Source organism: Pseudonaja textilis, chromosome 18 (assembly GCF_049901715.1).
Source record: "Pseudonaja textilis isolate UNSWEBS1 chromosome 18, rPseTex1.2, whole genome shotgun sequence".
Lineage (NCBI taxonomy): Eukaryota > Metazoa > Chordata > Lepidosauria > Squamata > Elapidae > Pseudonaja > Pseudonaja textilis.
In genome coordinates, this window is record NC_142007.1 from 6887794 (window position 1) to 6910438 (window position 22645).

General features: G+C 43.8%; 1 protein-coding gene across 1 annotated transcript in view; it reads left to right on the forward strand.

Moving 5' to 3' along the window:
• The first annotated feature begins 2134 nt into the window (after positions 1 to 2134).
• ARHGEF10L (Rho guanine nucleotide exchange factor 10 like) overlaps positions 2135 to 22645 on the forward strand; it is a 70242-nt gene continuing 49731 nt past the window's right edge. Inside the window, 6 exon segments of the mRNA XM_087914819.1 lie at positions 2135 to 2377; positions 9508 to 9602; positions 13164 to 13415; positions 14806 to 14833; positions 20162 to 20244; positions 20413 to 20496. Of these exon segments, the coding sequence (XP_087770945.1) occupies positions 9566 to 9602; positions 13164 to 13415; positions 14806 to 14833; positions 20162 to 20244; positions 20413 to 20496 (484 nt within the window). The 5' untranslated portion in view covers positions 2135 to 2377; positions 9508 to 9565.

Sequence of the window (22645 nt, forward strand, 5' to 3'; positions counted from 1 at the left end):
GGAAGGAAGGAAAAGAAAGGAGCAGAGACAGAGGGAGGGAGGAAAAAGGAAAAAGAAGGAAGGAAGGAAGAGAGAGGAACAGAGACAAATAGAGGCGGGGGAGGGAAAGAAGGATAAAGAAGGAAAAAGGGAGGAAGGGAGGAAAGAAGGAAGGAAAAGAAAGGAACAGAGACAAAGAGGGAGGGAGGGAGGAAAAAGGAAGGAAGGAAAAAGAAGGAAGGAAGGAAGAGAGGGAACAGAGACAAAGGGAGGGAGAGGGGAGGAAAGGAGGATAAAGAAGGAAAAAGGGAGGAAAGAAGGAAGGAAGAGAGGGACAGAGACAAAGAGGCAGGGAGGGGAAGGGGAGGAGGAAAAAGAAGGGAAAAGGAAGTAAGGGAAAAGGAAAAAAGAAGTAAACAAGGAAGGAAGGAAAGGAGAGAAGAACAGAGACAAAGACGTAAGGAGGAAGGAAAAAGGAGGAAGGAAAAGAGGAAGGGAGGAAGGAAGAGAGAGAGGAACAAAGAGTCAGGGAGGAAGGGGGAGGGAAAAAGGAAAAAGAAGGAAGAAAGGGAGGAAAGAAGGAAGGGAGGAACAGAAAGAGGCAGCGGGGAGGAAAAAGAAGGAAGAAAGGAGAAGGGAAAAAAGTAAATAGGGAAGGGAGGGAGGAAAAGAGGAAGGAAGGAAGGAAGGAAGGAAAGGATAGGATAGGAAAGGAAAGGAAAGGAAAGGAAAGGAAAGGAAAGGAAAGGAAGGAAGGAAAGTCTTTTATATTTTATGTCTCAAATTCTCCTTGTCTACCTCTATGTAAAGCAAGTGCAATCTAATTTCTTTTAACATAAGCTGCAGGTTGAATCTTATCGACCCTGAATCTTTATGTATTTTGCTTTACCTGCTTGTCATAAATTCCTAGTTGGGGTTTGTGGATCCTTATTAGGGTAGTTCCTAGCTTCCAAGTCAGAAAATTGAGGGAAACTGAGTCAAAACCACTTTGGGTTATTAATAAGAGCAGCTGTAAGAGTTAGCCGGAGCTTCTAACCAGTTCTGGAGATTGAAGCTGGAAGGAAGGGAGAGAAAGAGAGAGGGAAGAAATGAAGAATAAGAAAAAGGAGATAGAAGAAGGAAGGAAAAGAAAGGAAAGAGAAAAAAAGTGGAAGGAAAGAGATAGATGGGAGAGAGGAAGGAAGGGTGCAGGGAAAGAAAGGCAAGTAAGGAAGAGAGAAAGAGAAAGGAAGAGTGAAAGAGAAGATGGAGAAAGAAAAGATAGGAAGAGGAAGGAAGGAAGAGGAAGGAAGGAAGGGAAAGTTTGAAAAGGAGGGAAGGGAAGAGAACAAAGGAGAAAGTAAGGAAGGTTGAAGGGAAAGAAAGTTAGAGGAAGAAAGGGGGAGGAAGGATGAAGGGAGGATGAGGAAGAAAGGAGAGGAAGGATGGAAGGAAAAGAGGAAAAAAGAGAAAGAAAGAAGAAAGATGGAGAAAGGAAGGAAGAGAGAAAGGAAGGAAGAATGAAGGGAAAGGAATGAAGGAAGAAAACGAAGGAAAGGAGAGAATTAGGAAGGATAAAGGGAAAAAGGAAAGTTAGAAGAAGAAAAGGAGAGAAAGAAGGAAGGATTAAGGGAAGACAAGGGACAAAGGAGAGAGGAATGATGGAAGGAAAAGAGAAAGTGGAAGGATGAGAGAAAGAAGGAAGATGGAGAAAGGAAGGGAGAGAGAAAAGGAAGAAGGATGAAGTGAAAAGGGAAGGAAGGAGGAGAACAAAAGAAAGGAGAGATTAAGGAAGGGTGAAGGGAGAGAGAGGAAAGAAAGAGGAAGAAGGGGAGAGAAAGAAGAAGGCAGGATGAAGCGAGGATGAGGGAGAAAGGAGAAGAGAGGAAGGATGGAAGGAAAACAGGGAAAGGAACGCAAGGACTTCTCCCATCCTGGGCATGTGACATGTGGCTCATCTGGGTCTCTGCTGTTCAGGCTGTCCATGTCCCTCCTCCTCCTCCTCCTCCTCTGCCTCCTGGCTCAGCCGGCCGAAGGGCTGCTGGGGCCAGAGGGAGAGGCCGGGCTACCATTGGATGCTCCGGCAACCCATGGCCGGGCTGCGATTGACGGAGAGCGCAAGGGGTGGGCAGCGGAGGAGAGCTCCGTGCCTGCCCCCCCCTCCCCTCCTCGGCCGAGGAGGACCCGCTGGTGCAGCTCCGCAGAGGAGGAGCAGGAGGCCCGGATCCTGCCCTCTCCCAGCCATGGAGGCGGACGGCACAAGAGGGGAGACTTAACGGGCACCCCCTCTGCAACCCCTCCCCCCACCCCCCACCGGAGGAAACGAAAGGAGGGGGCTGGATTTCTAAGCCACATGATGCTGCTCTTTCTCCCCAGGTCACGCTAGCCTGCCCACCAAGACGGGGGCGCAAGACGTGGGGTAAGTGGGCAGCCCTCTTAGAACTGCCGTGGCTGTGCCAGGGCAGAGGGCATCTTTCTGGCCAGCCATGGGGCCATTCGTTCCCTTGCACCCAAGTTTCTGCGTTTCTCTTTCCTACAAATCTACTTTGCGTTCTCTCTCTCTGTCTCTCTCTCTCTGTGTCTCTCTGTCTCTCTCTCTCTCTCTCTCTCTGTCTCTCTCTCTCTCTCTGTCTCTCTCTCTCTCTCTCTCTCTCTCTCTCTCTGTCTCTCTCTCTCTGTCTCTCTCTCTCTCTCTCTCTCTCTCTCTGTCTCTGTCTGTCTCTCTCTCTCTCTGTCTCTTTGTCTCTCTGTCTCTCTCTGTCTCCCCCTCTCTCTGTCTGTCTGTCTCTCTCTGTCTCTGTCTCCCTCTCTCTCTCTCTCTCTCTGTCTCTCTCTCTCTGTCTCTCTCTCTCTCTCCTCTCTCTCTGTCTCTCTCTCTCTCCCTCTCTGTCTCTGTCTCTCTCTCTGTCTGCCTCTGTCTCTGTTTCTCTGTCTCTCTCTCTCTCGCTCTCTGTCTCTCTGTCTCTCTCTCTCTCTCTCTCTCTGACTCCCTCTCTGTCTCTGTCTCTCTCTCTCTCTCTGTCTTTCTCTCTCTGTCTCTCTCTCTGTCTGTCTTGCTCTGTCTCTCTGTCTCCGTCTCTGTCTCTCTCTGCCTCTCTCTCTTTCTCTCTCTCTCTCTCATTCTCTCTCTCCTTCTGCTTCAACCTCCACTTTTTAAACGGGGGGGGGGAATGTCGAATTTTCCACGCTAGCGCAGACCCGTCGAATAATCCCTCGTGGTTTTTGTAGAATCAAAAGCTAATTCTAGGCGTAAGGCCCCGTACAATCGTAAGGCCAGGTTTGCAGAAGGGACCAAGGTCAACGGGCGCCGTGTATGGAGTGTCCCAAATGCCAGGCAGACATAAGAGAACTTCCTGAGGTCAGCATAAACTGCTGGAAGAGGGAATGATTTATATATAACCACCCTGGGGAATAAGTAAAACCCATCTTGGAATTGCATGGGAACAAACGAAAGGACTAGAGTTTGCATCCATTGTCCATTTACCATTATACCATACTTTATATATTATATTACATATTATACATTATACCATACATTATATATTATACCATACATTATACATTATACCATACATTATACTATACATTATACCATAAATTTACCCTACCAAAATTACCATTTAGGCAAGAAAACCAAAATGCCACAGGTACAGCATAGGTGGTACCTCGCTCAATGGTAGTAACTTTGAGAGAGACCTTGGAGTCCTAGTGGACAACCACTTAAATCTGAGCCAGCCGTGTGCAGCAGCTGCCAACAAAGCCAACACGGTTCTAGGCTGCATCAACAGAGGGATAGAATCAAGATCACGTGAAGTGTTAATAATATAACTTTATAAGGTAAGGCCGCCCTTGGAAGACTGATTTCAGTTTTGGTCGCCATGATGTAAAAAAGAGGTTGAGACTCTAAAAAGAGTGCAGAGGAGAGCAACAAAGATGATTAGGAGGCTAAAACATATGAAGAATGGTTGCTGGAACTGGGTATGTCTAGTCTGATGAAAAGAAGGACCGGGGAGACAGGATAGAAGTGTTCCAATATCTCAGGGGCTGCCCCAAAGAAGAGGGAGTCAAGCTATTCCCCAGAGCACCTGAGAAGGCAGGACAAGGAGCAACAGGTAGAAATTAATCAAGGAGAGAAGCAACCTGAATTCAGGAGGAATTTTATTTCTATAAGGACATTTTTGCTGGTCAAAGATATAAATTTCTTAAATGATGAATAACTGCTTCTGCTTCCTGCTTGAGCAGGGGGCTGGACTAGAAAGCCTCCAAGGGTCCCTATCAGCTTATTCTCTACTCTACTCTACTCTACTTCTATTCTATTCTATTCTATTCTATTCTACTCTACTCTACTCTACTCTACTCTACTCTACTTTAATCTACTCCTCTTCTCTTCTCTTCTCCTCTCCTCTTCTCTCCTCTTCTCTTCTCTTCTCTTCTCTTCTCTTCTCTTCTCTTCTCTTCTCTCTTCTCTTCTGCTCTATTCTACTCTACTCCAGTCTACTTCTATTCTATTCTATTCTATTCTATTCTATTCTACTCTACTCTACTCTACTCTACTCTACTCTTTTAATCTACTCTACTTCTCTTCTCTTCTCTTCTCTTCTCTTCTCTTCTTTCTTCTCTTCTCTTCTGTTCTATTCTACTCTACTCCAGTCTACTCCTATTCTACTCTACTTCTATTCTGTTCTATTCTATTCTACTTCACACTATTCTAATCTATTCCTATTCCTATTATTATTACTCCACTCCACTGCTTACTGGGGATGATGGGAGGGTTCAGTGGTGCAAACTATGGTTTAGCATGTTGCGAACAAATGTAACCACCAATTGTACCATCCAGGTTGAACTCAATTTTGAAAAATTCCGTTAATAAACAGCATCCTGTGGGGTCTAGACCAGGAGCTGCGGTTAATGCTAACAATATTAACAAATAATGTTAATAGCTAATCGCATTTCAGACATTAAAGCAAGCACGTTCAGAACCCAGGTTGCGAGGCTTACAAAAATTCTGAATTCAGGTAGTCCTCGACTTAACGACCAGATTTCCCTTGCTAAGTGAGAGAGTTGTTAAGTGTGCTTTGCTCCATTTTACGACCTTGGTTGCCACAATAGTTAAGTGAATGGTTGCAGTTGTGAAGTTAGTAAGCCGGTTGTTAAGTGAATCTGGCTTCCCCATTGATTTTTGCCTGTCAGAAGGTCACAAAAAGGAATCATGTGACAGTGCAACGGTCGTAAGTATGAACCAGTTGCCAAACATTTGAATTTTGATCACATGATCATGGGGATGCTACAACAGTCGTAACTGTGAAGAATGCTCCTAAGTCACTTTTTTTTTCAGTGGCGTTGCAACTTCTTACGGTCACTAAATGGACGTCGTAAGTTGTAATTTACAGATGGTTGACTCGTTGCCTTTATCTACGATATCCTCCCCTTCCATGAAACAAAACAGATTAATTAGTTTTCACAGAGTTGACTGAAACGGGAAATATAACTCCAAATTCCGCCTGGCTTCGTAGGACAAAATGGAGAAAAAGAGAGAAATGTCCAGATTGTTTTTGAAATTTCATTCATATGCAAACCATTATTTTCGGCTTCATAACCTAAGGATGTAGCATGAGATTAAAAAAAGGAGTTGGGAAGGAAGAGGAAAAAAATAAGGAAACTTACATTATACATTATACCATACATTACCCTACTAAAATTACCATTTAGGCAAAAAAATAAATAAATACACAGGTACAGTATATGTGGTACCTCACTCAATAGTAGTAACCGAGAAGTTGTCCTAGTGGACAACCATTTAAATCTGAGCCATCCGTGTGCAGCAGCTGCCAAAAAAGCCAACACGGTTCTAGGCTGCATCAACAGAGGGATAGAATCAAGATCACGTGAAATGTTAATAATATAACTTTATAAGGCCTTGGTAAGGCCACACTTGGAATAATGCACCCAGTTTTGGTCACCACGATATAAAAAAGAGGCTGAGACTCTAAAAAGAGTGCAGAGAAGAGCAACGAAGATGATTAGGAGGCTAAAACATAGGAACAACGGTTGCAGGAACTGGGTCTGTCTAGTGTTTAATGAAAAGAAGGACTAGGGGAGATATGATAGAAGTGTTCCAGTATCTCAGGGGCTGCCCCAAAGAAGAGGGAGTCAAGCTATTCCCCAGAGCACCTGAGAAGGCAGGACAAGAAGCAACGGGTGGAAACTAATCAGGGAGAGAAGCAACCTAGAACCAAGGAGGAATTTCCTGATAGTTAGAACAATTAACCAGTGGAACAACTTGCATCTAGAAGCTGTGAATGCTCCAACACTGGAAGTTTTTAAGAAGATGTTGGATAACCCTTTGTCTGAAATGGTGTAAGGTTTCCTGCCTAAGCAGGGGGGTTGGACTAGAAGATCTCCAAGGTCCCTTCCAAACTCTGTTATTCTATTCTAAAATCCACAAAACCGCCACCAGTTTGAGCGGTTACAGAAAAAAGCAAAACATTTTTCCTCGGTCCTTAGAACAGCATCGTGCATTCTCGTTTGGGTTAATTGCCTTTTTATTGGAGTATTCAAATTGCAACTGGCGCTCCAAAGTCCTTTGGCTTACAACACTTCACTTAGTGATGGTTTGAAGTTACAACGGCACTGGGGAAAAAAAAGTCACTTATGACCATTTTTCACCCTGATGACCGTAGCCTCCTCCTCCTTGGTCCTGTGATTTACATTGGGACACTTGACAGTTGTCTCACACTTACGATGGTTGCAATGTCCTGGGGGGGTGTCACGTGATCCCCTTTGGCGACGTTCTGACAAGCAAACTCAACGGGGAAACCAGATCCACGTGACGACCATGTGACTGATTTAAGAACCGCGACGGTTTACTGAACACAAATGCGGTGAGTCAAGTCGTAAAATGGGACAAAACTCACTGAGCGGCTTTCTCACTTAGCAACGTCGATTTTGGGCTCAGTTGTGGTCGTACATTGAGGACAAAAATGTAGGAATTTTCCCTCCTGTCCTGTGTGTGGAAACTCTTTAGGTATCCCTGCAAAAAGCAAGGAATTTCATGATTTTTAGGAACTGAAAGCACGCCGGGATCTGTAATTCTGACCTTCCCGGAGTATATGGCCAGTCCCAAATTCAGTGGGCGTTGAACAATTTTTTTGGGGGGGGGGGAGGCTTTCCAGGAACTGAGTCGTTGGACACACACCCCCTGCAGCAAAGAGGAAGTTGGTTTATTTGTCTGTCCACAAAAGCAATTTGTAGTTAGAGTACACACCCTTTCAGGCCTCCTATCTCTGTCTCTTTCGTTTTTTTTTCCCCACCCAGTTTGGCAGATGATGAACCTAAGACTGACGATTGTGAAATTTTGGACTCTGTTCTCCATTAAAAAAACATTACACACACACACACACACAGACACACACACAAATTGCTGCAAGCAAAGGTTAACCCTGGACATTCCTGGCTGCCCAAATGTTTTGGGTGTTTTTTTTCCCACCCGGATTCTCTTTCTGGCGTTTCTTTCGAACCGCAACAAATGAAATGGAGGCGAAAGGTGTTTTGAGTAGTTTCCCAGCTCGGTTGGACTACACCCTCCCTCATCCCCGGCCTGTGGCCGAGTGCCAGATGCAAAGCTTTGGGGGAAAGCCCAGAGATTGAATTTCTGATTCCTGCCCGGCTGAGCTCCCCGCCTCCAAATGACCAAGAGGATAAATTTTTTTTTTGCAAATTGGACAGTTGTGTTTCACTAAAAATGCCCCAGCTAGAACGTTAATGTGGTTTGTGAGTGCGGGCGCATGCTTGTGTGAAAACAGTTTGCGCTCCGCAAACTGCGCCACGCAAGCTTGGGCGCCTCCAAAAGCTGCCTTGCAGCGGCCAGACAACTGAAAGCCTCCTTAATCTAATGCGTGCCATATGGATGCCACCCGATCGATCTTCTCCCCCGCTAGCCAGGTTTCTCCGCCATCTGGTTCCTCCAAAGTGGGTTTGCTAGGGGAGAAAACAGGCTAATTGACCCGCCCCTCTGCCAGCACGTTGCAGTCGGAGAGCGAACTGGGTAATCCTACTGTTACCCACGTTTTGGTAGTTGTTTTGTCACTTCGGGGCAAATGCGTTAGCGCCGTTGCCGAAGCTGACAAAGCTACAGAAGACAAACACGTTTTGTCAGCTTGTTGGATTGCAACACAGGTTGGCCCTGGCGGTGGCCTGTCTTCCCTGCTACACCCAGCGTTGGCACGGAAACGTGGATGTTATAGGGTGAGGCCTGATACCGTAATAACAAAAGTTTTCTTCATGGCTCTTTGCTTGAATGCCCTGGAGAGGATTCAAGACCAGTTAATGTCTGAACTGGCAGCTTTCCATCATCGTTTCATTCACCAGTTGCTGGAGGAACCTCAGTGAGGACTAGAGTGGTGATCAGCTGGCTTCTCCCACTAGTCCGCAACTGGAACGATTGGACGGGTGCACTTTGCTCAGGGGCCCTCCCCAACATGAGCCCAACGTGAATTAAAACAACATGACATTTTATTCTTTTTAACAGATTAACAGAGTTGGAAGGGATCTTGTAAGGTATCTAGTCCAACCCCGCCTTCTTCTATCCGTCTTTTGCGTAATCCATCACTGACCAAAACTGTCCGAAACCTGAATCCCTGTTATAATTTGGGACTGGGTTGTTCTCCTTCCCTCTTCTTAACAAGGACATCTAAGGAGGTTAAAGGACTGAGTGGACGTTTCCCCAGGCAGAACGTTTGAAAAGTAAAAATTTGGCTTTGCAAGCACAAGGGGGAAAGGGAAAAAAATTAGCCATTAGCTAATCCCTGCATGGCTTGCACGTTGCCCCCTGTTCTGACCTAAGCCTCAGTAAGTCCCAGCAAAAACCTCTTTTATTATATTAATGTGAATTTATTTCATTCACAGTCAGCCAACGGCTTGGCAAACCGTCTCGTGAAGGTAGACTAGTGAGCTCAGACCTTTATCAGTTCTGAAACGCTGCCCGGTAAATAGTTCCACACTCAGTGTTGACAAGGAAGGACTGAGTTATACAGACAGATCTTCACGAGGCTGGAACAAACGAACAACCAAACGGGCAAGGTTTTTCCTGCACAAGCCCCCTCCCCTTTTGCTTCTCTTTTCATTCTGATGGGAGGGGCCGTTCACCTTACTCCCACGTAGACCCTGAGTTCTTTTGGCAGCTCTGCGCATGCACAGGCTGGGAACCGGTTCCAGAAACTCCCTCGTCTCACTGCTCTCCGAGCCCGAAGGCAGCTGATGACTGCCAGACTGCCCTGGCCCCATCTCTGCCTCTGACGCAGAGCCCTCGTCCGAGCCTTCCTCATCCTCCAGGACTGGCCTAGGTCCCTCCCCAACCTCCTCACTACTGTCCGACTCTGTCGCCGGTGGGCCACAACAGCCCCTGACCCATGGGGGGGATACGCCCACTGCAAATTATCTTCTAGAAAGAAGAAGCTTTAAACGAGGAGAAGGATTGAGGGGAAACATTTTTATTTTCCTTTGGAAGAGCAAATTCCCTGCTGAACAGATTTCATTTCCTTTTCTCCTTAGGGCAGCGGCAGGGGAAGGAACGAGGACAGAAAAGTGTGGGACTCAGAGAGAGAGACAGATGACCTCTTCCCAGCCCCCCAAAAGGGCTTCACTAGGTACTGTCACCTGCAAATATATATATATATCAGATGCAAAGAGGCTCCCAGAAATTGGTGCAAGGGTGCCCGGAGATCTGCACTGATGCAAAATGCCTGTTTGCACCTCTATCCTTTTCAGGGAGTTCAGCTTGCATATAAACATAGAGCAAGCGGCTAGACCTCATTGTCGCTGGAAGGGAGGTATGGACACAAGGGTGCATTTCCCTTCTGACAGGTAGTCTTCGATTTATGTCCGTAATTGAGCCCAGACGTAAAGTGGGTCACCACTTCATCAGACCTGTTCTTACAACCTTGTTTTTGCAGTGGTCATTAAGTGAAACTGGGGGTCATTAAGTAGATGAATTATTCAACGGTTGTTTTGCAGAAAAGTAAAACCTCTTTTTTTAGTAAGGCCCATCGTCAATTGTAAATTGTGGCCACGTGACCATCAATGGGTCCGTCGTAACTCCGGAACCATTCTCTCAGAGACCGGTTGTAAGTCCAAGACTGCCTGTACCGGCAGTCCTCGAGTTACGACCACCATTGAGCCCCCTCCCCCAAAATGAACCATTTCAGTGAGTTTGCTTCATTTTACGACGTTTCTTGCCACCATTGCTTAGCGAATCCCGGCGGTTGTGTAAGCGAATGTGGGTTCCCCTTTTGAACGTGGCTTGTCAGAAAGTCACAAAAGGGGATCGTGCGACGCTGCGGCCATCCTAATTTGTGAGAAAGTTGGTCAAGCATCCGAATGAAGATCACGTGATCCTTGGGAATGCTGCAACGGTCACAAAGTGTGAGAAACGGCGGGTTTTTTCCCAGTGCTGTCGTAACTTTGAATGGTCACTAAACAAACTCTTTGTAAGTTGAGGGTTACCTCTGCTTGCAGTTCAGACTGCAGTTCCTCTTGAAGGGGACTTTAAGAACAAAACTCCCACCTTTGCAGTCCTGTAGCTTAAACTTAAAACTTGCCACCAACTTCGATGCTTTAAGTCAGGTTTTTTAAAAAATCGTTTTTCCTCCCTAAAGGTCCCAGGGAGACGCTCTCCACGGCTTGGCTTACTTGCACAAGCCGCTAGCCGTGTTTACCCCTCCAGCTTTAATCCCTGGTCTTTAGGGGCAGCTGGACCTGGTCTAAATCGGGACTCGGCCGAAACCAGACTCCACGGAAGGATGTTTCGCTCCGAGCTGAGCTAGAGAAGAGGAGGCCCAGATCAGAAAGACGAGAGAGAGGAGAGAGAGAGAGAGGGAGGGAGGGAGGGGGAAAACTCATATATTTGAAAGAAATATCTGTGGGTTTGGGGTTGTTGTTGTTTTTGCAGCTATCCACTTTCAAGCCTGTCTCTTGTATGTTTAGAATTGGACCTGCCAACCCAATAGAATAGAATAGAAAAGAATAGAACAGAACAGAACAGAATAGAATAGGGAATAGGAATAGAATAGGGAATAGAATGGAATAGAATAGAATAGGAATAGGAATAAGAATAGAATAGAATACAATACAATACAATACAATACAATACAATACAATACAATACAATAAAGAATAGAATGGAGTGGAGTGGAGTGGAGTGGAGTGGAGTGGAGTGGAGTAGAGTAGAATACAATACAATACAATACAATACAATACAATACAATACAATACAATACAATAAAGAATAGAATGGAATGGAGTGGAGTGGAGTGGAGTGGAGTAGAGTAGAGTAGAGTAGAGTAGAGTAGAATACAATACAATACAATACAATACAATACAATACAGTAGAATAAAGAATAGAATGGAATGGAGTGGAGTGGAGTGGAGTGGAGTGGAGTGGAGTGGAGTGGAGTAGAGTAGAGTAGAGTAGAGTAGAGTAGAGTAGAGTAGAGTAGAGTAGAGTAGAGTAGAATAGAATAGAATAGAATAGAATAGAATAGAATAGAATAGAATAGAATAGAATAGGGAATAGGAATAGGAATAGAATAGGGAATAGAATGGAATAGAATAGAATAGGAATAAGAATAGAATACAATACAATACAATACAATACAATACAATAGAATAAAGAATAGAATGGAATGGAGTGGAATGGAGTGGAGTAGAATAGAATAGAATAGAATAGGGAATAGGAATAGGAATAGAACAGGGAATAGAATAGAGTAGAGTAGAGTAGAATAGGGAATAGGAATAGGAATAGAAATAGGGAATAGAATAGAAATAGAATAGAATTCTTCATTTATTTATTTATTTATTTATAAATAAAGTAAGTTATTCTTCATTTATTTAGTTATAATAATACTTTATTTGCGGTCACAGACCAAAACATAAGTACAATAAAAGAAGAACATGGGAAAATTAATCATAAACAATTAGTCACCAAAAATTTGACCAAGGGAAATTACAGCGTTCTCCTCTGATGGTTACAGCTCTTTAAAAAAAAAATTGGAAACCAAAGAAGTGATATATGAGGAGCCATCCCCCCTAGACAATATAAGAACAAATTACTAACATTGGGTCTAGAAGGGTCTGTTTCAAGGAGAGACAGTAACCATTTATTTAGTTATTTATCTGAATAAATAACAGTAACACCAACCTGATTTAAATTTATAAAGTCCGAGGGTCTCTAATTTTACTAACCTTGTTCAAGATGCTTCTTTCTTTCTCTTTGGCAACCCCAAATTTATTTATGTATTGGGGTTTTCAGCGTCCAGCATGATCCACCTTTGATAAAGGCACTACAATTAAAGATAAAGAAAATATATACAGGTAATTCTCCACTTACAGCTTACTTGATTGATTAAGTTACACCAGCCATGAAAAAAAGTGATTTACACAACCAGCCCTTGTTGCGTATGTTCGTCACATCGCCCCTGTGGCCACCTTGCTTAATGGGAATTCTAGTTCCAATTGTGGTCGTAATTAGAGGACCCCCTGTATAAAAAACAAATACAGATAAAAGCTAGAGCAAGGGTCTTCAAACTTGGTAAGTTTAAGACTTGTGGACTTCAACTCCCAGAATTCCTGAGCTAACATGGCTGGAGGAGGAGGAATCCTGGGAGTTGAAGTCCAGAAGTCTTAAAGCTGCCAAGTTTGAAGACAATAATCTTGCAAGTTATACTAAAAGAGCCCCATTCTTTTACAAAAAGTAAAATAAAATGATCAAGGGCAACTGGCATGTATTTACCATGCTGGCATCGTCCCAGGGCCACGTGTTCATCATTTGTAACCTTTCCAGCTGGTTTTTGACAAGCAGACTCAGTGATCCGTTTAACGACCAGAGGATTGATGCAACCGCGGTTGCAAAAACAACGCCGTAAAACCAGCCGCAATTCACTAAAACAGCCACCTTGCTTAGCAGTGGGAATTCAATTGCAGTTATAATTAGAGGACTATTTTTTTTAAAGCAGGTTAAAAAAAAGGCGGATTAGGAAGGAACAGAAAGTGGTTGAAACGGATAATATGAATTCATTTTATAAAAGTCAGGTCCACATTCAGGCCAGGAAACCCAAGGTCTGAATTGGCTTGGTTCTCCGATCTTTAACGGAGTGTTTCATGAGGACTAGTTCCTTTCCCGCCCGAATTTACAATATTTCCTCTCTCTGCAGGGAGTGAGGGGGACATCGAAGACGCCGGAGAAGCCTTTGAATTTGAAGATAGCGAAGAGGATGATGCGATCCACCTTGTGGTGAGCAATGCCCGGACGGAGCTGGGCACCAAGGGGGCGCTGCAGGACCCACCCCCCAGGCGAAGGTCCAGCATCAGCGAAGACCTGGAACCGTTGGGCAGCTGGGACGCGGAAGAGGCCCTCCTGGAGGACCGTGTCCCCTTGACGCCCTCTGACTCCAGCGCCCGCCTTGGTAAGGGCAGTCCGGCGGGAGGCAAGCGTTCAGATCTCGTTTGGCCCCCGTTCAGATTTTATGTAGCGATTTAATCCACTTACACAACCCACCCAAGGGCGCGACTCTGGGCCTGTTACTATGGTTGATGGCCAGTCAGACAGACGTTTAGACCGGATCTGGCATTATTATTCACTTGTGGAGTCCTTCCCTAAGGACCCGGGATAGGCAAGTGTTGTGGTGTAATAATACCCCGTTTCCTCAAAAATATGACCTACCTGAAAGTAAGTCCTAGCTTGATTTTTGCACATACGCCCAATATAAGCCTTACCTTCAAAATAAGCCCTAATTAAGATCCCGCCCAGTTCAGCATGGACAGGTAAAAATTAACCTAGGGTGGGGATAGTGGATGGTGGAGCTGCCCTACTACTTACCTTTGGACAGTTGTAGCCAGGCCTCACACATCCCGACACCTGCCTTGCAGGCCCGTTTCTTCTGCAGCCAGCAAGACTTTCCTGAAAGCATCTGTAGCTAATAACAAAAACTCCGGATCGATCCTGAGCTCTTATCCACTGCAGAGGCCTTCAGGATAGCCTTGCCAGCCGCAGAAGAAGACGTTCGTGAAGGCTGACAGCGAAAAGGAGGCTGGTGGCAATGCACGCAAGTGAAGTTAGTCAGTGGATGACTTCCCCTGAAAATAAGACCTGGTGCCTTTTTTGGTGGCAAAAAATAAAATAAAATAAGACAGGGTCTTATTTTCGGGAAAAACACAGTATTAAAAGTATCATCTCAGGATGTAAGAGTTTCCCTAATAAAACTGCCCTCTTGCAGTTGACCTTTGGGGATTTTGTCAATGCCGACGGTGTTCACCGCATTGCTCCAGTTGTTTTGGAATATTATCATCATATTAATCAAGACTTCCAAACGTCACCTGATTTTTTTTATAAATCACCATCTATCCCAAACAGAATGCAGTTCCACAATGTTTTAAAAGTCAGTGCAATACAAACAATCCGTATAGTGACCGCTCAAATTCACCTACAGCCCTGTGGCCACGGGATCAAAATTCAGACTCATAGCAACTGACTCATATTTATGACGGTTGCAGTGTCTTGGGGTCACAACCAAGTGACTGACTTAACAACAAGAAAGGTCTGAAAATGGGGGCCAAATTCACTTCTCTGTCTTGCTTAACAACAGAAATGATGTTAGGCTCTGTTTTGGTCGTAAATTGAGGACTGCCTATATTCCTAGCAGCCGTAGGTAGGAAATGCAGTCAGGTTCACAATCACACTTGTTCCCAGAAGCCCGCAAAGTAGAAAGACTAAAATACCAGAGAAGGCTGTTCTTCACTCCTGGAAAATTTCTCAGGTTACAACTGATAGGAGTTCTTTTCTTTTCTTTTCGACAGATTGCCGAGATCCACCGGCTCAGGCTGAGTAAGTGACCTGCTGTATTTACACTTTGAGAGAGAAAAAACAGCAACAGAATAAGGAAATTGGTGCATGTTGGCTTGGGAGAATTACATCCTGCCTTCCTTTCCTGCCCTGGTTAATCATTGGGTGTGTGTGGAGGTTACACAAAGTCTCTGAACAGGTGTGGCATGGTGGCAACTATCGTCTTCTTGTAAGGGAGTGGAAGGGTTCATCCTGGCAGGGTCTCCGTAGCTGCTACTACAGATGTTGACGGAGGTAGAACCGTTTGCTTCTTGTTTTATGGATCTGGCACCTGGGGTTAATCCTGCTAAAATCCCTCCCTCCTTCCCTTCCCTCCTTCCCTCCCTCCAACTGGATTCTTAAGTTTTTCTTTCTCATGGCAATAACTTCTAGAAACCCAATTCCCAGCCTTTTGGCCTGGCATGGTAGAGGTTGGTCTGGCAGCTTAATTTATGGGCGTTTGAACAGGGTGTTCCTCTCCAGATAAAAGAGTGCAGGTGTGTTGCTTTCTTTCTCTAAGGAAACGGCCCAGGTGGAAGAGGATAGCTTTTGAAATACAAATAAAAGCTACAGCAATCAAATCCCAATTTACCTGTTGGTAGGTGTTTATTTGGAGGTTTGATTATAGTAGAATCTGTGCTGACTCCCCTCACCTACCAAAATATGTGGGTATTTTAAGCCACAGGCAAAAAAAAAAGGGGTGAGCGGTATATTTTATTCGTTTTTGTAGTTGTGCTTAGCAAAGCAATTTGTATGGTTTGCTAAAATAAAAAATCGTTATATTAAGAGTCCCCTTCTATAAATGCTTTCTCGCATTCAAATCTTTCCTTCCTTTTATTTTTCTTTCCTTTCTCTTTTTCTTTCTTAATCTTTTCTTCCTTCCTCTTCCTCTTTCTTTCTCACCCTCTCTCTTTCCCTTTCTCACCCTCGCTCTTTCCCTTTCTCATCCTGTCTCCTCCCTTACTTACCTTCTTTTTCCTTCCTTCCTTCCTTCCTTCCTTCCTTCCTTCCTTCCTTCCTTCCTTCCTTCCTTCCTTCCTTCCTTCCTTCCTTCCTCTCACCCTCTTTTTCACTTTCTTTCCCTCTCACCTCCTTTTCTCTCCGTCTCCCTCCCCCTCTCCTTTTACCTCTCTTTCTCCTTCTCTCTCTCTCTTCTTTTCTCTCTCTCTCCGTTGACACCGTGTCGTTCACTCTCTCTAAAACTAGCTGTGGGTAAAAGCGGATTGCTTCTCCCCCAGAGATTGTGTGATGTGGTGTCTTTATTTTCAGTCTTCTAGTCTTGTTTTATACCCCTTTCTGTTTGCTTGAGGAACTAGAAGCTCATTTGCAAATAACTTTCAAATCCAGTCTCTCCAAGAAGAGTCATAAATAGCGCTAAGGTGCATTTGGCTGTGTGCGTCTCCTTCTTGTGCTTCGAAGGCCATGTCCAGTCATGCTGGTTACAGAAATGTGGTTTGGCTGGTTGTGAAGGCTGCAGGTTTATTTTCCTTTACCAGTAAAGCCAATTTAGTTTATTCTTGTGACCTTCCTTGAGTTTATAGCTCTTACCGGCTCTCTCGTGAGGACCCGGATGAAGGTCAGAAGGCATCTTTGCTGCCCTCTAGCTATGCCTGGGTTTTCACACCGGCTTCACTTAGCTCCTACTCGGTTCCCAAATGCAAAAGTCAAAAGAAAATTGTGTATTTTCCTTCAGCGGTGAGGTTCACAAACGCGCACTTATAAGCCAACATTGAACAAGCTATGCTGTGCCCTGGGTAAACTCCCTAGCCGAGTTTGCAAAGCAGGTTCAAAATCGGTACCTTCATTAAGCCCCACATGCTAAGGTGGTTTGAATGTTGGCTTGCTTATTTTGTATAAACTCAGGTTTGTTGTGTTGGTTTACGGGGTCCTAATGCAAAGGTTTTTGTGGGATTGCTGCCTCTAGAAAACCAGCTGTTCATTGCAGGAGACCCAGCTGTGGGCACACCCCACAGAAGAATCCCCCCACCCCCCCAAAAAAATGTTTTGAGGGAGCAGCCACGCCAAACCTGTTTTGGGAAACTTCCAGACAACTTAAAAGAGTTTTGACAATAGGGCGTCTGTCCTGGCTAGCAGCGGTGGAATTAGGCTGGGATTAGGAAAGTCATGCTGATGTTGAAAGGCACATTCTGGCATCTGGGGATAGGGGTTTCCAGGACAGGGGAGGGGTCTTTGATGGGGAGGAAATTAAGGAAGAAGGAGGCTTAATAAATCCACAGTATTTGGATGATAGGAACAAGCAAAGCGTGAGGATGCTGAAAGCTCCATTCTGCCCCCCAGTGGCAGCAGGAAGAAAAACGCAAATCCGACTTTGGCGGCTGATGTTTACAATATATTTTTTAGAGCCAAAGAGAATACAAAATCTCTGTTCATATGTCGTGCTAGAGCAAGGGTCTTCAAACTTGGCAAGTTTGTGGACTTCAACTCCCAGAATTCCTGAGCTAACATGACTGGAGGAGGAATTCTCGGAGTTGGAAGTCTACAAGTCTTTAAGCTGTCAAGTTGTCTGTGCTGGCTTGATCTTGGCTTCTTACAACATGTAAAGCAAACTCGGTAATTAAGATCTGGGATTCCGTGGCTTAGAGTGTATTGCTGAGTCGAAACAGGTTAACAGTTTGCCATCGTGACTGAACTCTGCTGGACTCTTGGTCCCAACATCTTTTAAAAGGGACGCCTGAAGACAATTCAACCTGGGTATCTTCTACCATCTTTCAAATTTCGCCTGAGGATTTTTTCCTTGTTTTTTGCTTTTACTTCTCTTTTGTTAAAATTTTCTTTTGGCTTCTTGCCTGCTCTAGAGTTCTGCAAAATGGAAATGGGTCTTTTTCGCTTTGAGTTAGCCCAGTGTAGAGATGTGGCCATAGATAACAGATTAGGAAACTCTTCCTACAGTTATGATAACACGTTTTTTTTTCTCTTTTCTTTTTGCCATAGTTTGGATTAATTTGGGAAAGGATCCTTATTCATTTTGCCTCCCACCCCCCTTTCCCCCAAACTGAGACAAAGGAAGGATCAAATCTTGCAGCTGTTGAGAAACGAAGAAAGAATGCAAGCCAGCATTTCATCTTCTTTCCGGTTTCTGGGAATTTTTATTATTCCGAGCTGCTTCCTGGTTCCCATGGAGCAGGGGTCTTCAAACTTAGCAACTTTAAGACTTGTGGACTTCAACTCCCAGAATTTCTTAGCCAGTTAAGCTGTGTAAGGAATTCTGGGAGTTGAAGTCCACAAGTCTTAAAGTTGGCAAGTTGGAGATTTCTACCACAGAGGAATCCAGACAGACTTAAAGGCTAATGAAATAAGTATGTATGTATGTATGTATGTTTATGTGTGTGTATATATACAATATGTGTGTGTGTGTATTGCCTAGTTAATGCACTTTTTAATTTTTTTATTTTATTTTTAATATTTACAATAATTCCATCTTTCATCCATACAGTGTGTCAACAGGGTGCATATATCTTGTGCTAACTATCACAATTAATATTTTTTCTTACCAATATAACAGCAATCACATTTTCTTTATAAATCATAAATCATTTCCTCTTATACCTGTTGCCTTTATAACAACCTTAACTAATTTCTTTACATACTCATCTGCTCAGCTTTAACTTGCTTTATTTTCTAACCGTTGATCAAAATAAAACCCCACGGCATGTCACGTTCAATTTCCTCTTTTTCTTTAATGGCCAGTGTTCATCTATTCATCTCTGCGCATTCGAATATTTCCGCAGTCACCTTTTCCTCCGGCTGGTATTTTATCGTCCTATCCAATTCTGAGCAAACCCAATCCTGGCTGCTGCTAATACATGAATAATTAAATGTATTTCTTCTTTGCTGTTAGCAGTCCTAGTTAATGCACTTGGCGAGAGGTCTTTCTGTCCCTTCTCTCGTGCCAGTGAGAATGGCTTTTATTGGGAGTCAATTCCAGGCTCTGTCCATTAAGCGGAGGAATGGGAGGAGGCCAACTTGGAAAAAAAGGCTCCATTTACAAAGATGAGAACGGGGTGGGCAGCCTATCTCGTGCCCTGCAAAGAGAGGGGATGGGCCTGGTGCTGTATTGCTGCATAAGAAGAGTTTGATCAAAAAAAGGACGTGTGTGTGTGTGTGTGTGTGTGTGTGTGGAAATATAAATATCCATCCCCCTGGAAGGCGTGGATGCTTGCAAGAGACTTCTGCCAACGAGAGGGTAGGATTTTCTGTCAATTTCCCCCTCCGTGTGCCCAGAAATTTGGAGTGGGGCGGGCGGGGGTGGGGTGGGGTGGGGGAACTGTAGAAGAGATAGGAGGGTGAGCAGGAGCCTTGCAACTCCGTGCCAAAAAGCCCACCAACCCCTCGATAAGTGGGAGAAGGATGCTCATAAAAACAGTAAAAGGCATTATAGATCGTGGGAGATTCTGGGTCGTTGGTTATTTTTATTTTTTATTTTTTATTTAACAGCGAATCAGCTCCAGGCACATTCAAAATATCAGCACATCGTGAGTCAGCTGGGACAGAGAGGGCTGGTGATGTGGGGTTTATTTGCGGGAAATTTTGGCAGACTAACAAAAAACAACTTTCCCCCCCCCCCTAAATTAAGATGCTGGGATGGTGGAGGAAAAGTTTTAGTAGGCTGTGCTTGTGTCCTTGAAGGTGGGTGGGGATTTATTTATTTTTTTGCCACTTGGCACTGTTGGGCTGCTTCCAAGGCTCTTTAATCCATGTTAAATGCTTAGTGACAGTTTCCTAAGAGTAATTATGCGCTGCGGATAGCTTTAGAGAGGGGTCCCCCGTAGCACTTTCCCCCTTTCCCCCCAATTACCTGCTAATTAAACCATGCCCTCTATAAGCTGGGAAATTTGTGCAAAACGGTGCTTTTTAAAACCCGGGCAAGTATTTTGTACCGTCCTTTAATAGCTGCAGTTTAGGAGTTTGGTAGAAACTTCGCATCAGTTGGTGTTACAAGGGAAGAACTTTTCATCCGGCGAAGGCCTCTCTATGCCCTTCTTGATATTTTGGGGCGTGGGTTTGTTTTTTTAGGAAGAAGTTGGGTGTCAAAGGAAGATATCAAGATCCCTTAGCGAGTGGATTCTAGTTGATTTTTTGGGGGGGCAGGGGCATGGCATTGCTTACTTCCTTTAAGACACACCTGCCCAGGTGCCATAAAAAGGTTGCCAGGTGGACGAAGTTCAGGAATATCCATTTTGGCTGGAGGTTACAAAATTAGGATCCCCGTGAAAACTTAGAGGGTTAGAAGGGCAGCTGATCAGCCCCCTCTTTTTAAGACGGAATAATAGTTTGCTTGCTTGGGTTCAGTTTTTCAAAATCTTGTTCCAGATCGGTGGGCCCGGTGAGCAATGGAGATTTTTCCCAGGCGGGGACACGAATCTACACCTGGAAGCGAAGACATTCATCTCAAGGTAGGACCCTATTTTCTACCGTGGGGAGCAGCGGATCGCTCCCTGTGCCGCTCCATCCGGCCATGTTTCTAGTCCTCATGGTGGCCTAAAGAGTCGGTTGTCTTCCGTGTGGTCGGGTTCATCCTAGGTTCGATTGCCCTCCCTACCTTGTGCCGTTCTCTGTTGCAGGTGATCAGTTTACCTTCCCGTCTGTTGACGATGAAGTGATTTACGATGATGTTCCTTACGAAAAAGTCAATTTACAGCACTGTGGTAGGCACACACACCCCTCACGTCTCTCTTCTTGCACGTCTTTGCTCAAGGTCACACCATTTTCTTTCCCCTCTCCTTCTTATCACAAACATTCTTTTACCTGTCTTGCTAAAAATGGTCTTTGGCAAGGATTTGTTGCCAAACCAAAAAAAAAAAAAAAAAAGGAAATTAAGGAAGGAGGCTTAATAAATCTACAATATTTGGATGTGAAATCAGGAGAGAGAGAGAGAGAGAGAGAGAGGATGATAAAACTCTAGAAGAAAAGAAATGCAACCGATGCATTATTCTGGATAAATAAATCTGTGGTGTTGGGCTTGTTTATCTACCTGCTCTTAGTACAACGCAACTCCAATTTAATCTGTTTTAAATGAATTAAAAGAATATATTCAGTGTTTTTTTTTTAACTGACTTCCAAATCTTCGAGGGATTTTCTTCTTCAGGTTAATAAGTGATTTCCCACTTTATTTTTCATCTCTGAACAGAAGTCAGGAATGACATTCCAAACATGCTTACGGGAATTTTATCTGCCCTCCTGTGCTCAAGTAATTCTTAATACAAAAGTGTCCCTTTTGTATTAAGTAACTTTTAGTTATTTAAATAACTTTTAGTTATTTAAGTAACTTTTAGTTATTTAAGTAACTTTTAGTTATTTAAATAACTTTTAGCTATTTAAGTAACTTTTAGTTATTTTTGTATTAAGTAACTTTTAGTTATTTAAACCATTTTTATAGTTTATAGGAAAGCGGGCAGCCATGCTGAAGTGGAAATTATTTGTTTTTCATTTATCTTTTCTCTCCTAATCCCTCCGTGGTTAAACATCAGTTCTTTATACTTTATTTTGTTTTGTGTTTTTTTCCCCCACTGCAATGTTTCTCTGAAATTAATCCATTTTTATAGAAGCCAGGGGATTTTTCTTGTCAAACCTCAATGCTTTTTCTACAATTCCTTAACATTTTCAGGTCTGATTTGTAACATTTTTCTTTTAGCCAATAAAAGACAACGAATCAAAGTCACTTTTTATGTTAGCTGACCTGGTCTGGGTTGGCAAAACCCTAAAAGGGCTTTTCAGAGCGTGCTTATCATTAAAATATTTCTGTTTTGAAATTCCTGTTTTTATTTTTCCTGCTCAGCACAGCGAGATGATATTTAATGTTGCTTTCGCCACCTGGGAAACAGTCGATGGTGCAATATTTAATTACTTTTTTACTTGTTAGTCATCACTACAGAATATAAGCATTTAGGGGCTTATGAATTTCTCATCTTGTTTTAAATAAAAATTTCCAGCTGAGTCTAGCAAGACATTGGACCAAGTTTCACTCAGGAAGGTATTCTAGCATGTAGGTAGTCCTCGAACTACAACTGCAATTGAGCCCAGAATTTCAGTTGCTAACCGAGATGGTTGCTAAGTGAGTTTTGCTCCATTTTACAACCTTCCTTGCCACTGTCGTTCAGTGAATCCTACTGCAGTTCTTGAATTAGTAACACAGTTGTTAAGCGGAATCTGGCTTCCCTACTGAGTTCGCATGTCAGAAGGTCGCAAAAGGAGAATCCCGTGACCTCGGGACACTGCGACCGTCATAACTATGAATCAGTTGGGAAAGAGTTTGAATTTTGATCATCAGGAGGCTACAACGGTCGTAAGTGTGAAAAACGGTCCTCTAAGTCATTTTTTTTCCAGCGCTGTTTTAACTTCAGTCAGTCACTAAATGAATGGTTGTAAGCCAAGGACTACCTGTAGTTGGACAATACAGCTAGTCCTCAACCTACAACAGTTCATTTATGACCGAACTTACAAGGTCACTGAAAAAAGTAACCAATGACCATTTTTTTCCACACTTATGACCGCCATAGGGTCCCTGTGGTCATGCGATTTACATTGAGATTCTTGGCCACTGACTTGCATTTATGACGGCCTCAGTGTCCTGGTGGGGGTGACGTGATCCCTTTTTGTGACTTTCTGTTCTGACCAAGGCTTATGGAGACACTAATAAACACCCTTTTTTTTTTTATTTCAATGGCTATGAATTTTACTTATCCACACCCCGTAATGAGTCTGAAACAGTTTGTAAATAGTCCCCTGGAAGCCTGCCAAAGTCCTACAGGATAAGTCTGATAAGCACGCACCTTTATCTTCCTTGAAATGCTGCCA